Source organism: Cordyceps javanica, chromosome 3 (genome assembly GCF_051103115.1).
Source record: "Cordyceps javanica chromosome 3, complete sequence".
In the NCBI taxonomy this organism is placed as follows: domain Eukaryota; kingdom Fungi; phylum Ascomycota; class Sordariomycetes; order Hypocreales; family Cordycipitaceae; genus Cordyceps; species Cordyceps javanica.
This window is the reverse complement of record NC_139297.1, coordinates 4,073,935-4,088,689: the sequence shown is the minus strand read 5'-3', so window position 1 is coordinate 4,088,689 and position 14,755 is coordinate 4,073,935. Positions and strand designations below refer to the sequence as shown.

The 14,755-nt window shown below is 51.6% G+C and overlaps 7 protein-coding genes across 7 annotated transcripts; 2 read left to right on the top strand and 5 right to left on the bottom strand.

Moving 5' to 3' along the window:
• Nucleotides 1-103: 103 nt before the first annotated feature.
• On the bottom strand, nt 104-1,370 carry V2A60_005427 (J domain-containing protein; the record flags this gene model as incomplete). The annotated part of the gene is made up of 2 exons (XM_083256739.1): nt 104-1,162; nt 1,326-1,370. 2 exons carry the CDS (start codon nt 1,368-1,370, stop codon nt 104-106), a joined length of 1,104 nt encoding a protein of 367 aa, XP_083112865.1.
• A 709-nt stretch (nt 1,371-2,079) lies between these two features.
• On the bottom strand, nt 2,080-3,128 carry V2A60_005426 (galactosyl transferase GMA12/MNN10 family-domain-containing protein; the record flags this gene model as incomplete). The annotated part of the gene is made up of 3 exons (XM_083256738.1): nt 2,080-2,292; nt 2,347-2,774; nt 2,834-3,128. The coding sequence occupies 3 exons, from the start codon at nt 3,126-3,128 to the stop codon at nt 2,080-2,082; spliced, it is 936 nt and encodes a 311-aa protein (XP_083112864.1).
• A 1,278-nt stretch (nt 3,129-4,406) lies between these two features.
• On the bottom strand, nt 4,407-4,826 carry V2A60_005425 (uncharacterized protein; the record flags this gene model as incomplete). The annotated part of the gene is made up of 1 exon (XM_083256737.1): nt 4,407-4,826. One exon carries the CDS (start codon nt 4,824-4,826, stop codon nt 4,407-4,409), a length of 420 nt encoding a protein of 139 aa, XP_083112863.1.
• A 938-nt stretch (nt 4,827-5,764) lies between these two features.
• Nucleotides 5,765-6,844, top strand: V2A60_005424 (proteasome core particle subunit alpha 2; the record flags this gene model as incomplete). Its single annotated transcript, XM_083256736.1, has 5 exons — nt 5,765-5,808; nt 5,860-5,879; nt 5,977-6,027; nt 6,080-6,679; nt 6,726-6,844. 5 exons carry the CDS (start codon nt 5,765-5,767, stop codon nt 6,842-6,844), a joined length of 834 nt encoding a protein of 277 aa, XP_083112862.1.
• Nucleotides 6,845-6,960: 116 nt separating this feature from the next.
• V2A60_005423 (uncharacterized protein) lies at nt 6,961-7,970 on the bottom strand (the record flags this gene model as incomplete). The annotated part of the gene is made up of 3 exons (XM_083256735.1): nt 6,961-7,399; nt 7,457-7,763; nt 7,820-7,970. 3 exons carry the CDS (start codon nt 7,968-7,970, stop codon nt 6,961-6,963), a joined length of 897 nt encoding a protein of 298 aa, XP_083112861.1.
• A 996-nt stretch (nt 7,971-8,966) lies between these two features.
• V2A60_005422 (uncharacterized protein) lies at nt 8,967-13,425 on the top strand (the record flags this gene model as incomplete). Its single annotated transcript, XM_083256734.1, has 6 exons — nt 8,967-9,128; nt 9,180-9,208; nt 9,255-9,303; nt 9,356-9,605; nt 9,651-12,119; nt 12,170-13,425. The coding sequence occupies 6 exons, from the start codon at nt 8,967-8,969 to the stop codon at nt 13,423-13,425; spliced, it is 4,215 nt and encodes a 1,404-aa protein (XP_083112860.1).
• A 160-nt stretch (nt 13,426-13,585) lies between these two features.
• V2A60_005421 (ribosylnicotinamide kinase) lies at nt 13,586-14,463 on the bottom strand (the record flags this gene model as incomplete). The annotated part of the gene is made up of 3 exons (XM_083256733.1): nt 13,586-14,095; nt 14,159-14,264; nt 14,324-14,463. 3 exons carry the CDS (start codon nt 14,461-14,463, stop codon nt 13,586-13,588), a joined length of 756 nt encoding a protein of 251 aa, XP_083112859.1.
• Between the last annotated feature and the right edge of the window lie 292 nt (nt 14,464-14,755).

The window sequence follows — 14,755 nt, the reverse complement described above, 5'->3', positions numbered from 1 at the left end:
GACTTGAATAGAATACATTGTACATAAGGATATACTTCCTCTCATCAGATTTGTCCGTGTGATTCGTTTCCCGTTTTATCTAGTTGTACGTTTTCTCGCACGTCTATCTATTTCCCTTGGCGCCTGCGGGGGCATCCACGCGTCTTTTCCTGAATGAGTTGCCCAGTGCATCCTTGACCATGGGATCTGAGCGGATCGTGTTGTTGATGAGCCACTCGCGCATCTTGGTGCGCATCTTGCCCGCCATCTCCGCGTCCCCCTTGAACGGCGTGAGCTCCATGTCGATGAGACGTGCCGTATCGGTGTCCATCTGCCTCGTGAGGCCTTCGAGCCGCAGCAGCCCCTCTCGGAGCGCCTTGTCCTCGTCCTCGACCGCCTTGTCGGCGTGCGGGTTGAGCTGCACGAGCAGGATGGGGCCGATCTGCGAGAGCGCAATGTACACGGTGAGGGTGATCTTGCGCGCCAGGTGGACCAGCTCGAACGGCAGGTACGGAGGCAGGCCCGAGAGCCGTGCCAGCACGGCGTTGAGCGCCGTGAGCGGCGCCGGGAACGAGGGTCGCGTCGCGACCGTCACCTCGAGCAGGCACAGCGTGATGAGCAGCAGCCAGCGGTAGAACTTGGCAAAGTCCATGTAGCCGAGGAGGCCGAAGACGTAGACGGTGGCGGCCGCCATGGCGTAGTACGGCAGCACGGTGTAGACGACGCCGTGCGTCACAAAGTCGCGGACGGTCACGCACCTGGTCCACGTGAGCATGGCCGGACCGAAGCGCTCGTACGCGTAGCGCTTGGCCGCGTCCTGCAGCGTGTCGCTCGCCGTCTTGAGGTGTATGAAGAAGGCCGACGAGGCGGAGGCGTCGCCGCCGACGCCGCCGCCGCCGACGCCCGCCTTGTCCGGGTGGTGCAGCGCCGCGAGCCGCCGGAAGCGCGACTTGATCTCGCGGTCCGCCGCCGTCACGGGGATGCCCAGCTCCGTGTAGAAGGACGGCGCGCTGCGCAGGTCGTAGTTGGCCTCGTAGATTGTGTATAAGAGATACGACGCCACGACGAGGATGTGGATCGTGTTGCGATGCGAGGTGTGCCGCGGCGAGCCCGGCGTGGGCTTCGGGTCGCCGGCACGGATCGTCAGGCCATAGTAGATGGTCTGTATCCAGGACGTCGCAATCTGTTGCAGGCACACACGAGGTCAGCAAATGAATCAGAGATGAGGCGCGCCCAGCGAGCGCAGGGCCTGCCTGTCACGAGCTGTCTGAGCAAGCGCGTTGGAAGCGCCCGCACTCGTGCGCTGTCGTAGGGGAGCTTCACAGTGCGATATCGTAACAACGTACACCAGGGAGAAAGGCCCAGCCTACGATGGATAGGAACTGAGACATTGTGTGAATGTTATTTGCAGCTCTCCAGATGGTTGAATTTTCTGCATTTGCGCAGCATGCGCTACAAAGTTGCGACAGTTGAAAGTTACAAAGAACGCGGTTACATGGACGATGAAAGGACAGGTGTTCTGGCACACGTAGTGGCGCCTAACACCGTCGTGGTCCCGCCCGACTGTACAACACCACCACAGCCGAAAATATCTGCACTGTTAATCGTTTTACGGCTGCAAATTTGGAATTGCTCACTATTTTCAACACCATCGAGTTTTATTGAGGAAGAGTTCTATAAGTGATTCGAAAAGAAGAAGAATATAAATACATCAATGAAGCAGCCGGAAAAAATGGTTTGCTGTTGAGCTCAGCAACAGCCACAGCGAAAGTGAACTCAAACCTTCCCGATCATGCAAGTTCATTCGACTTGCATCCAACCTGTCGAGCGAACTCAAATCTTCAAACTCCATCCGTTCCGAATAAAATGCGTCAAATCATCGTACAATATGAAATACCCAAATCCATATCTTGTGCTTGTCTGCTCCCAAGTACGCAACAAGATGAATCGCGTCAAATTTGTCCAAATGTTGTCTGTATAACGCCGTCGGCCCACGAAACAATTACCGATCATGATGTCCTAACGAGTCCCACCGATTTATTATGTATCTGCGTCTCCTTTTTGCGTTGTAGATGTGCCCTCTCCGCGTTTCCTTCTGAATTAGCCAAAGTTGGCCTTCCACTTCTCCCAAAAATGGCTTGATTCAACCTCGCAGCTCTCGCGGCCAATGTTGGAGCAACCGGCAAACATAGCAATAAAATCGCCCTCCTGGTATTGCTCACCGAGAGTCGGCTTTGAATAGGAAGCAAAAGTGCGCTGGGGAACAAGGGCTAGTTTCGACAAAATTGTCGGGTGCCACTGCACAATATGTTCCTGGATCAATATGTCAGTTATTGCATTCATGGTTTACTCCCCAAATTTTCTCACCAGAGCATGTCTTTCGGCCTTCTGGAAGTTGTAGGTGCGGTAGTGAGGATCCAGCCAGGTCTCCAGGAAAAACTTGGCCCATTCTCCGTTGCGGATGATGATGTTGCTATGTACAAGACCAGACTTGTCTTGCGACAGAATTACATCGACATGCTCTCCGCGGAGATGACCAAAGGTCTTGATAATACTGTCCGGCGGCACGACTGGCTGGCCGCGGATCATCAGCGACTCTAGCTGCTTTGGTTGCAACACAAGGCTTTCCAGTGATTGCGATGGGTTCATAATGTAAGCATCCTGGTCGAGGTACCAGACAAATTTACAATCCGGGAATTTGGCAAGCGCGTGGCGCGTGGCCATCAGCTTTGTCCAAGTCGTGGGAGCTCCTGCAGTGTCGTATTCGTTGGCTTCGGTAATGAACGTCTTGTAGCCTAACCCTGGTGTAAGCTGCTAGTCTGGAGATGTGGACTGTTCAGTTTCGAATACATACCATGCCTTGCGGCATACTCCTCTCTATTCTCGCGAACAGTCTGCAAGTACCCGGCGTTGTACTGCTTGGTGTCGAGAACAGTTACCAGCACAACGGTTGGTGTTCCAGCAGGTTGGCGCTCGTGGTATGGGTTCTGTTCACTGGGCTTAAAGATCAAGTATAGCACCAGTATGCATGCAAGCAGTCCAATGACGATTGTTCTTAGCCGCCCGCGGCGAAGCAAAGGGATTTGGCCGGACCTTGGGCGGAATGGCGGGGGATTGGAGCTTTTGCGTGGGGGATACGCGAAATGCATTGTGACGGCTGTAGAGCACCCGCTCCGTGAAAAATCTCACTGTCGAGAATGTTTAAAACAGTATAGGTAACAGAAGAACGAACGTCGCAGCCCTGTTTCGTCGTCGTAGTGTCGCTGGCTTGGAAACTCGTCCTGGTGCGAGGGTGGGAGACGCCTGGTAACGAGCGACTATTGAAGCAACACCGCAGATCTGGATCTGGTAAGGAGAAATGACGTTTGGTGCAGAACGCGAGTCAGTGTACGTCGCCTCGATTTCTGCATGCAAGATTTTGAGGTTTTTCTAATGCTTCTCGATGGCGCGATGTAGGCGGGAGACTGATCTGTCGGCAAGGGTCTCAAGGGAGGTCGAGGAGCGATAATGGCAGTCGCATGCGGCACGCAACGTGCTGTATGTGAATTGCCCCTGGATGATATCCAGAGTAGCCTGTTGGCGACGAGCAGAATAATTGTTAAGCCCTGACTTGAACGCTTCCCGTCTCTAGGAAGAAAGTCTTGTCCACCCCCTGGCCATTGCCCTCGATTGGAGCCACGTTCTGCTCGGCGCCGGCTCCACAATGCGCCGACCCATCTTTTACCCTCCTTTACATAGAGTCTAATTTCAGCGCACCCACCGATCACTAATAAGGAGGAGAAGTAAACGAACTTGCCTTACCACGTTCAGTCATTACTAAGTACACAGGAAGAACAATATTAGTTTACGGGGCAAGACTACACAACCTTATGACAAGCAGGCACAATACTGGCGCGGCTCACATGAGCCGGCGTGGAGTCCTTGACTGCCTACACAGGAACATGTAGTTCGTGTGTACAGAATCCGGGCTAAAGATATAGTTGGCTCGGTCGTTCTTGAGAGGCATATACCAGCTTGTGCCAAGCAGTCTACCCACATGTGTTGTACTGATGTGTACCTGGTAGATCGCTGCAGCGCAAAATGCAGAATGCATCCTTTGCCTAAGCTACGGGCTGGTCAACTCCATGCTACTATCAACACAGAAACCAAAACGGCTTCCAGTCTAAGCAATGATGGAGCATCAATCTTTGCACACAGACTAGTTGGCTTGATGCGGAGGAGCAAACTTCGAGACAACTTAAGAGTGTGCAGGCTCTGGGTCGAGCCACGTCGGGGGAGAGCTGGTCACAGCAGGAAGGGAAGGGGCAAACAGGGTAGAATGACTTGCCATTCTATCTAGATCAGAATGATGGTACACTGGACTGGCCTGAATACATCCAGCCATCCCTCATGGTAAGGTTTCAGTCATGATTTCCATACTGCTCACCTTAGTCTTCGTCCACATCAATGACTCTGTCTCGCATGTGCAATAACACGCGCGCGCTGAGGGATCGCACCAGTTTCCAGATGCCTTTCAGGGCGGCGAATGCGCCCAAGAGTACAAATAGAAGGCTGAGGTTTTCAACACGGCCACGTCCCGTACCTCGGCGTCGCCCACCGCCGCCAACGCCCGTGCCTCGCAATTGCCACCAATGCCATGGAGACATGAAAAGTGCCGATTTGACCAGGCCGACAATCCCTAGCGAAAAAAATCCCTTGACAAAATGCTCAATCCATGTTGGCGGTTCCTCAAACGGCATATCCCAGTTCTCTTCGTCAGCTGTCAACGCGTCGCTGATTGTGCCGAAGGGATCGAGCCATAAGTTGAAGACTGGATCGGCGATGAAGCCGAGAATGAAAATACCCATGGCAAATAGCAGTAGGGTAAGAAGTGCTTGTGTTATCTTACTACTCAAAAGCGATGCCCAGTCTAGTCTTGCAAGTTGATACTTGTAGCCACATGTCGGGCAATGCCAGAAATTTCGCTCCTGCGACGGACTAGAAGCCCGCCATGCATGCAAGCAACCTTCGTGAACATATTTCTGTGTTCCTTTGCATTTGCAGGGTGACAGCAGCCGGCCAAGAGTCGGGTCCTCGGAAACATACGTCGGTCGGCCAGTTTCTGAGGCATCGGCATACTTGGGCTCTACCGTATCCAGACAAATCCGACAGGTGCGTGGACCGTAGCGATGGTCGTCAGGTCGTGGTGGTTGATCATTTGTATTCCGCTGTCGCGTCTCGCCTCCTTGCGTGGAGTTATTTCTCATCGCAGAGCTCCAGCTCCAAGATTGCGGCTCCATGTTGAGCGTGTTACCCGTCTATAGAGTGTACAAGAGTGTGTTGTTGAATTGGAAAAAATGTGCCAGTGAGAAGGTCCTACCGAGTGGCCGCAGCGGGGATGCTTCCCATGATATGCTGTCAAAAAGGTACCAAGGCAGCCATCGTCTTTGGAGAAGCTATGCCATCACAAATAGGCGGAAAATTGGCCAGATGCGAGTGCCCGAAAAAGCCAGCTCATCAATTCTTTGCTTTCCAGCAAAATAGGTAACGGAGCAAGGAAATATCCGCCGCTACCGAAGGAGACCTGGCGGGAGCTCCATTTGCAGGGTGGGTCGGATCATGGTAGAACATTTTTCCGGCATGTTAGTAGTGAGCTTGACGCGCAGGTCATCGTGGTGCCTGGAGCTGCAACACAGTCGGAGCTCCCCAGCCTGCCACTCGTCCTCCAAACTGCATCAATCCGCTCAACACATCACGACTTGCGGACCCTTGACGAATTGCACGAAATTTGATACCTGCTGAAGCTATGGCGGACAGATATTCCTTCTCCCTCACTACATTCTCGCCCAGGTAAGCCATTTCTACCAAGTCATGAGGAGGCGCAACTAATCTTCTGGATAGTGGCAAGCTGGTGCAAATCGGTGCGTGCAAACATGCAATCACATCTTGCCCCTTTTAAAGATACCGGCGCCGGATCATGGATTGTTACTGGGTGCGTGTTGCTGACGATGCGCGTAGAGTATGCTTTGAACGCTGTGAACCAAGGCATTACTGCCTTGGGAATCAAAGGTGTGTAACTTCAGCCAGAACTGTCGCTTCGCTCATGCTAATATCTACCAAGCCACCAATGGCATTGTCCTCGCGACCGAGAAGAAGTCCTCTTCGCCCCTCGCCGATCAGAGCTCACTCTCCAAGATTAGCAACATCACACCCAACATTGGCACAGTATACTCTGGCATGGGCCCCGACTACAGAGTGCTGGTCGACCGCGCACGCAAAGTTTCGCACACAGGATACAAGAGAATCTACAACGAGTACCCTCCCACCCGCATATTGGTTCAGGACGTTGCTCGTGTCATGCAGGAAGCTACCCAGTCCGCTGGTGTTCGGCCATACGGCGTCAGCATGCTTATCGCTGGATGGGATGATGGTATTGAGCCTGAGGACGCGGAAGAGACTGAGGTGCAAGAAGGCGAGAAAAAGGCCAACAAGAAGACAGGAGGTATTCATAAGGGCGGGCCCATGCTGTACCAGGTCGACCCTACGGGCAGTTACTTCCCATGGAAGGCCACGGCCATCGGCAAGAGTGCGACAAAGGCCAAGACATTCCTCGAGAAAAGATACTCGGAAGAGCTCGAGCTCGAAGATGCCATTCACATTGCTCTGCTGACGCTCAAGGACAATATTGAGGGCGAAATGAACGGCGACTCTATTGAAATTGGTAGGTTTAATGTACACTGGTTACGAACTATGCTAATTATTGCCAGGCATTGTCGGACCTCCCGCCGACCATTTGCTGGGTCTCGAGGGGGTCGAGGGCGCCACTGGCCCTCGTTTCCGCAAACTCACGCCGCAAGAAATCGAGGATTACCTGACAAGTCTATGAGCGCAGACAAGCTGAAAGGCGGGGATTAGAAATGCTTGTACATTAGATAGTCTGACGGCTTAATAGAACATCGGGTTTGGTATGGATATGGGTCTCTGTTACCGCTTCAGCGATGGCTAATAGTCCACATTTGAGACGAGAAGAAATGATGTATGTGGCCCAGCCGCGACTCCAATGATGCGGGAGCATTGTGGCAGGTAGAATTCAAGTCTTGTCCAGGTGCGGGTTGATGTTATGGACGGCATTCCTAGTTGTCCGTTTTCGTTGTTGCCCGTGACGTACACCTCTGCGTCGCTAGTCAGGGCGATGGCGTGAGTCTCGCCCAGTGCAAAGTCCTCGATATCCCTTCCATCTGCGATATCAGTGCAGTTTGCAAAGGCGAAAAGATCTGGGAGGAACGGCCGCTCCTTCTTCCTCGACGGTGGGTGCTGTCCCCATATGTAGACACTCCCCATCTTCGTGAGGGCTGCAGTGGCGTAACCGCACGCCGAGATGTGCTTCACCGGATCCTGGAGCTGGACTAGGTCGTCCACGCTGGCAAAAGCCTCTGCTGGTCTGACACATTGCTCTGTCAGTAGGAACTAGATGGGCCTTCTGGGACATGTGACGCACTCTTTTTCGGTAACTTGGCGGCCGAGGGTCGCGGGGAAGCGCGCATCTCCCATGGTGGCGACGACGCCGTCCTGGTACAGGATAGCAAAACCTGTATCAAACCCGACCAGTTTCTTGATGGGCTGAGTGACGAGAAAAGACTCCTCTTCTATCTTGCCATTGACGTTTTTTGATAGAGTTAGAAATGGGTCCGCCTTTTCTAGGCGAAGGCTATCACCGTTTGCCCTCACGACGACCTCGGCGAGTTTCGGAGCCATGCTTCGATCGGGCAAATGGCCAGCGACCCGATACACTCCATCGACCTTTACTGTAACAGGTATGAGAGGTTAGAGCAGTGTATATGTGGAGGTGCGGGATGCAAACCTATTGTGTATACTAGCCTGGCAATTGGTGTTTCAATTGTGTCCCCGGCGGCGATCTTGGTGAATTCGAAGATGTCATTCAGATCATGAGGAGTAGACGGATCCAGTTCAAGTTGGCCCCAGGCGTTGGAGCCTGTGGCATATAATTCCATTTTACAAACGGCGGTTCCAATACGAGTCTGGGACTCTGGTATGCGCGGGTGAAGTGATGATGATGAGTGGTTGAACTCTGTTGTGCTTGGCCAAAGTTGGTACCTACTAAGTTACCTACTTACCTACTGAGTACATGTACGTGTGTGGCAATTGCGTGGCGCCTGCTGGCCTCGAGAGTCGGTTAATAAACAAGGTAAACAGCATGAGAGACGGCAATACGGCAGCTCTTCCTATAAAGTAAGTGAAGAAGTCAACTTTAAATTGACTAAAGAGAATAATTTATTTTGTTGTATATATATATATACAGATGGAGATATATTTTATCTGCCATTTCTGTCCGCTAGCTTTCTCATGAGCGGGCCTGTTCTATTTTTTGATTCGGGAGCGGATGGAATTAAAGTTAGCGGCCAGCGCTTGCAACACACGGCTTGGGAGATGAAAAAGTCAAAGGCGACTCTCGTCCCGCAGTTCAGCCATGGCGCTTTGCAAAGTAAACAACTCGATATTGCAGGAATTATTTAGGTTGCTCGGATTCCTTTGAAGCCTTTCCGTCGTTCCTTCCGCTGGCATTGGGCTGATATGCAGTTACACCAGCCCGTCACGAGCGGCGGGCGACGCCCAATCTAACCGCCCACATTATCTTGCCTCACACCACCATCTCCACCAGGCATGCACCTATTCACGATTTACCACGGTGTACTCCCCTGCGCCCTGTTTGCGTTTATTTGCCTCATGTTACCCACGCCGTCCTGTTTTACTATTTTTCCGCATTCGTTATTTGTATTTAAAGGTGGCTTGGGTAACGGCCACCATGCGCTGTCGGCATAGCCTCTTAGTATTTGTGATACTACTCATCCATCATTCTACCACTCAAAGGCAGCCCCCGAGTCGATCGCTCTAGCTCGATCCTGATACCTCTCGCCGTGCCCCGTCCCAGTGTGGGATATCTGCGTCAAACCAGCTTCAAAAAGTGCAGCAGAGGCCTAGTAACCACAATGCCCCCATATTCGGAAAACAATTTGGACAAAGATTCCCGTTTCAGCGTTGAACACATCACTTCGGCCACGGACAATGCCCCGAATATTGTTTCCCGCGCTTCTAGAGCCTACCAACTCGAGATGCTTCAAAAAAGCCTCCAAGAGAATGTTATTGTTGCGGTAGGTTTTCTCTGGCCCTGGTGGTCGAACCTATGCTAATCCCAAGTCAAGATGGACACTGGAAGTGGAAAGACGCAAATGTAAGTCCGTCGAGACATCTTTCATTTCTAACCGCTGATCCTCTAGTGCGATCCTCCGAATACGAGCCCAGCTCGAATCCTCTTCGGACCAAAAGGTACTTGATATTGATACATCTCATTTTTGGCTTACTTTCTAACCGATGCTAGGTGGTATGGTTTCTAGCGCCGACCGTTCTGCTCTGCGCCCAGCAATTCGAGGCCATCAAGCTCGAGATACCATTCATCTCCATACAGCTGGTGGTCGGAAGCGACAACCTTCACACATGGAATGCTTCTACTTGGAAATCTCTACTGAAAGGAACTCAAGTGATTGTCTCCACATATCAGGTCCTTCTAGACGCTTTGGATCATGCCTTCGTCAAGCTGGAGCGTTTGTCTTTATTAATCTTTGACGAAGGTGAGTCTGCCACCATAATGACTTTCGTAAGCTAACAAGTAGCAGCGCACAACTGCGTTGGCTCTAATCCTGGCGGGAGGATTATGAAACACTTTTATCACTACCAAAATTCACCGCTTGATGCCGACAATGCATCCCCTCGCCCTGCAATATTGGGTCTCACGGCGACGCCAAGTATGAGCGCTCATGTGAAAGGCCTTGAGAAGCTTGAGAAGCTTTTGAACGCAAGGTGTATTACGCCAACCATGCACCGGGAAGAACTGTTACAGTACGTCAAACGGCCACAGCTGAGGATCATTGGGTGCGAATTTACCGAGATGGAGCTTCCTACGAATGCAATGTCTTCATTACAGCATGAATGCAAGATGATGGACATTGTAGAAGATCCTTACGTTGCTTCACTTCGTACGCAGAATACAGACAGAAGTAGACGCCGCCTTGAAAAGGTCCTGGCTGATCAAAAGACATGGTCACGATTGCAGATATCTAGTCTTCTGAACCGGTCCCGAACCATTCGACATCTATTGGGCACTTGGGCGGCGGACTTTTACATCTGGAAAGCGAAGCACTCTTTTCTCGAAAGCATTGAATCTACTGTCCCATCTTTGGATGGTTGGATTCCGGAAGAAAAGTTGTATGTCGCAAGGATCTTGCGAGACATCGCCGTGCTCGAGCCCACTCCCCGCCCGAGTGGCCACGACAGCGTCTCGGACAAAGTTCACTTACTACTACGTGAGCTAATAATCTTCGAAGGGAACGTCACGGGTATCATTTTCGTCAAGGAACGTGTCACTGCTGCTGTACTCTCCGCGCTTCTTGCCTCCATACCGAACATTCGCAGCCGGTATCAAATAGGCTGCATGGTTGGGACCTCACACAACCAGCTTAGAAAGCGCAGTCTATATGAATACTTCGACTCCAAGGATCTCAAAACTTTGCATGAATTTCGAGAAGGCAAGATCAATCTTCTCGTGGCAACATCGGTTCTGGAAGAGGGAATCGATGTGCCAGCATGCAATCTAGTTATCTGTTTCGATAGTCCACAAACGCCAAAGTCTTTTATTCAGCGGCGTGGGCGTGCTCGAATGCAAGACTCGACCTTGCTACTGTTCGCTCAGAAACAATCCTCCATTATAGATCAGTGGGCGGCCTTCGAGGAGGAAATTCAGAAACTCTGCCGGAACTCGGAGCGCGAAAGACAGCAGGTAGAGGCCCTGGAGCGGTTGGACGAAGGCATAGACCTTTGCTTCAGAGTACCTGGCACTGGGGCTCGACTTGACCATGACAATTCCAAGCAGCATTTGGAACACTTCTGCCGTGTCATATCCTCTGTTCAATATACGGATGGCCGCGCAGACTATGTTACCAAGTTTGTGGAGCGCGACGGCGCCCAAGCCGTTACTGCCGAAGTATTCCTACCAGCCCCGCTGCCGCCCAAACTCAGACGTTTTGAAGCATCGCGCCCTTGGAGATCAGAAGCTAATGCGATGAAGGATGCTGCATTTCAGGCGTATCTGGCCCTCTTTCACGCTGGTTTGGTAAATAAGAACCTGCTTCCGCTGGAGACTAATATTGACATTGATGTGGAAAGTCGAGCCCCCATTATAGGCGTCCTGTCCTTGCTTGATCCATGGACTGAAATAGCATCTGCTTGGTTAGACGGAGCCTTTCGATGGATCTATACAGTACAGATCCATGGCCCAGATGATACCTTTTTCGGAGACTACACTATGATGCTGCCCATTGAGCTTGGGCCGTTGCGCCCAGCCAATCTGCATCTCGACTACAATACCACATACAAACTGACACTTTCGCCTCCACAACGCATTGCGACCACTGAAGCAGATGAAATGTCAGATCATACTTCAACACTTATTGGCCTGCACTTTTGTCATCGCTGGCCAGTCCTGGAAAGGCCTCATGTAATTAAGTTTACTTCCCTGGACGATGAGCTTAGCCTGAAGGATATCGGAAACAAACCATTTGACGCGGAATCAGGACCTGTTTCAAATGAAAATTACTTGATAAGAGATCACAGCAAAGCTCCCGCTAGAGTAATTGGCAAAATTCCGGCCAAGCCGCCTATCGAAATGGTTCAGCGACCATTTAGGGACTATGAAGACGCTCCTGAAGGAGCGTATCTCAATCTACAACGGTGGACTCGCCGTACCGACTTCCTTCATCCTATGAAGGTTGATCCGGAGACGCAAATGGGGACCCAAAAGCAGTACAACGCCGTGCTTCCGGTGTCCTACGCTATGGTGGATAGCATTCACATCCGGCACGCTCGGTTTGGGATGCTGATACCATCTATCATCCATACAGTTGAGACGATGCTCATCGCGCGACAACTTTCGCTCACACTTCTGAGTCCACTGGGGATTTCGGACTATTTGCTGCTCAAGGACGCCATCAGTGCAAGATCTGCATGTGAGCCCACTCACTACGAACGGTTGGAGTTCCTCGGTGACTCCATTCTCAAGTACTGCACCAGCATTCAGGCTGCTGCAACAAGTAAGGCTTTAATAAAGACTTTGTTTTCTCTTGCTTACATGTCTATGCAGATTTAAATTGGTCCGAAGGCTACCTTTCTAGGTACAAGGATCGCCTGGTAGCAAATTCGCGGCTCTCGCGTGCTGCTGTCGAGACTGGTTTGGCCAGATTCATATTGACAATGCCTTTCACGGGTCAGAAGTGGCGCGCTTTCTACCTCGATGCTGTCTCGAGTGGCAAGATACAACCGCCTTCCAAGCGCAATCTATCAACAAAGGTGCTTGCCGATGTTGTCGAGGCGTTGGTAGGCGTAGCCTACACTGTGGGTGGCATTCCCAAGGCCATTCAATGTCTTTCGATATTTCTCAAGGAGTGCGATTGGATAGACCCGATTGACGCCAGGGAGGAATTCTTCTCGTTTGCCCCAAATCATTGCGCAGACTCGGCATACTTGCATACTCTTGAGGAGCTAGTTGACTATTCATTCACGAAGAAGTCCCTTCTTCTGGAAGCCACGACGCACGCATCCTATATTGGCGATATGTCGGGGCGCAGCTGGGAGCGCTTGGAGTTTTTGGGGGATGCAGTTCTCGACTACATTATCGTCGAGAAGCTCATCAACCACAGTCCTCCACTGCCGCATTCACGAATGCACATGATCAAGACTGCCATGGTCAACAAAGATTTCCTGGCCTTCGTCAGCCTCGAAGAGCATGAGCTTTCGCAGACGGAGTCATTAGTGACGCAAGATGGGACAATATTGATGGAGAACAAGCGAACTGCCCTTTGGAAATTTATAAGGCACACATCAAGCGGCATCGGCCCTGCTCAACTGGAAACGGCGAAGCGTCATGTGAAGTTCCGAGATGCGATTCTGCAAGCGATTCGCGAGAGCGATCACTATCCTTGGCATATACTGGTAAAATTGCACGCTAGCAAGTTCTATTCAGATATGATCGAAGCTCTTGTTGGCGCCATATGGGTAGACTCGGGCTCGTTGGAGCCATGCAAGGCGTTTCTCACCCGTGTCGGTATGCTTCCTTACCTGGACCGCATCCTCACTGACAACGTACACATGCAGCATCCAAAGGAGGAGCTCGGGAGAGTTGCACAAGCTCGAACGATAGCCTATAAAATTGGGGAAGTCAAGTCTGCTGATCGCGAGAAGACGTACAATTGCAAGCTGATAGTGGGTGGAGTCGAGGTCGGTTCTGCGCATGAAGGACTGACACCAGAGGAAGTAAGGGTGGGAGCCGCGAGGAAGGGTGTTGCCTATCTCAAAGCAGAGGCAGCCATCCAAGCTGACGCTAATGTAGTAGACGATTAAGCAGAAATTGATACAGACTTTTCTATTTGGGTCCCAAGCATTTACAAGAAGCAGTAGGCATAGTCTGAGGGCCTCACTCACGAAGTTTATGATAGTTTACATATCTGATTATTCACATGAACACTTTTGCTATATGCGCTTTGACTGAGAATATTACTTCTTATTTGTACTTTTGTAAATCATTCAAGATGGCCTCGACCATCCACCGCAGCGTATCCGACATGTTCGCATCCATAGCGCCGCCATCTGGCACCAGGATGCCCTCTTCCTTCAGCACCTCCTGCCTGTACCTGCCCTCGACGTCGCCGTCCTCGAACAGCCACGCATGCTCCTTGACATAGTTTGGCCACACGATGTCGTCCACGTACCCGGGCGGGTCTTTCCAGAAACCCTCCAGCGTCACGTAGCCGTCGCGGGCCTCCCGGCGGGCCTTTGCCTGCGCGTGCGAGATGCGCAGCAGCATCTTGACGTCCAGCGACGGCGCGAGCTCGGCCATGGACCTCGAGTACAGCAGGAAGCCGTCAAACAGACACATGCGCAGGCGAGACGCGCGCAACGGGTGGTCCTCGGGTATGGCCGCGGAGGCTTTGGCTTTGAGCTCGGCAATGACCGAGTCTGGGACGGGGCACTTGCCGACAGAATTTTGATCTTCCTTGGAGTCCAACGTGGGCTGCTCTTTCGTCAGTATATTGTGCTTGGCATGATGCGCGTTTTTTTTTTTCGGTGTTCGTACTGGAATCGAGGCGTGCTGCCGGATGTATGCCACGGCTTTCGTCATGGCGGGGATGTCAATCGCTTCGGCGCAGTCCCAGTCTGCGATTCCATTCTTCAGAGGAATACTTGAACCGTGTCAATGAAAACTTTGGTTTCTATATAAAAATTCACACTCGGCGCTCACTCTTTATCCATCTTGTAAAAATCATCCTCATGAAGAATAAAGGTGTTTGGAAATATGTCTCGTAACAGGCGTGAAAGCGTCGTCTTGCCGCTTGACGAGCAGCCGGAGATAGCCACCACAATAGCTTTTCGGTCCGCCATGTTTTCAATGACCGCGTCCTCTGATGTCGAGCACTCCAATTCCCTTCTCTCCGCAGAATTATGAAAGGTTTCAATCTTAGCGCAGCTGCGTCACACACATTCGACCAGTGGCTCGACTCTAGGAGTTGTCAGCTAGGCTAAAAGTGGACCTACTGCGAAGCAAGCTTGCTTCAAACTCTCCAGAAACACAGCTCACCGCAAAGCTTTCCCTCTCTTCGCTCGCTCGTCAATACGCAGTTTAATACGCTCATCGGCCAATACCACTGCCATCGGGGTTATTCCACAGTTCTCG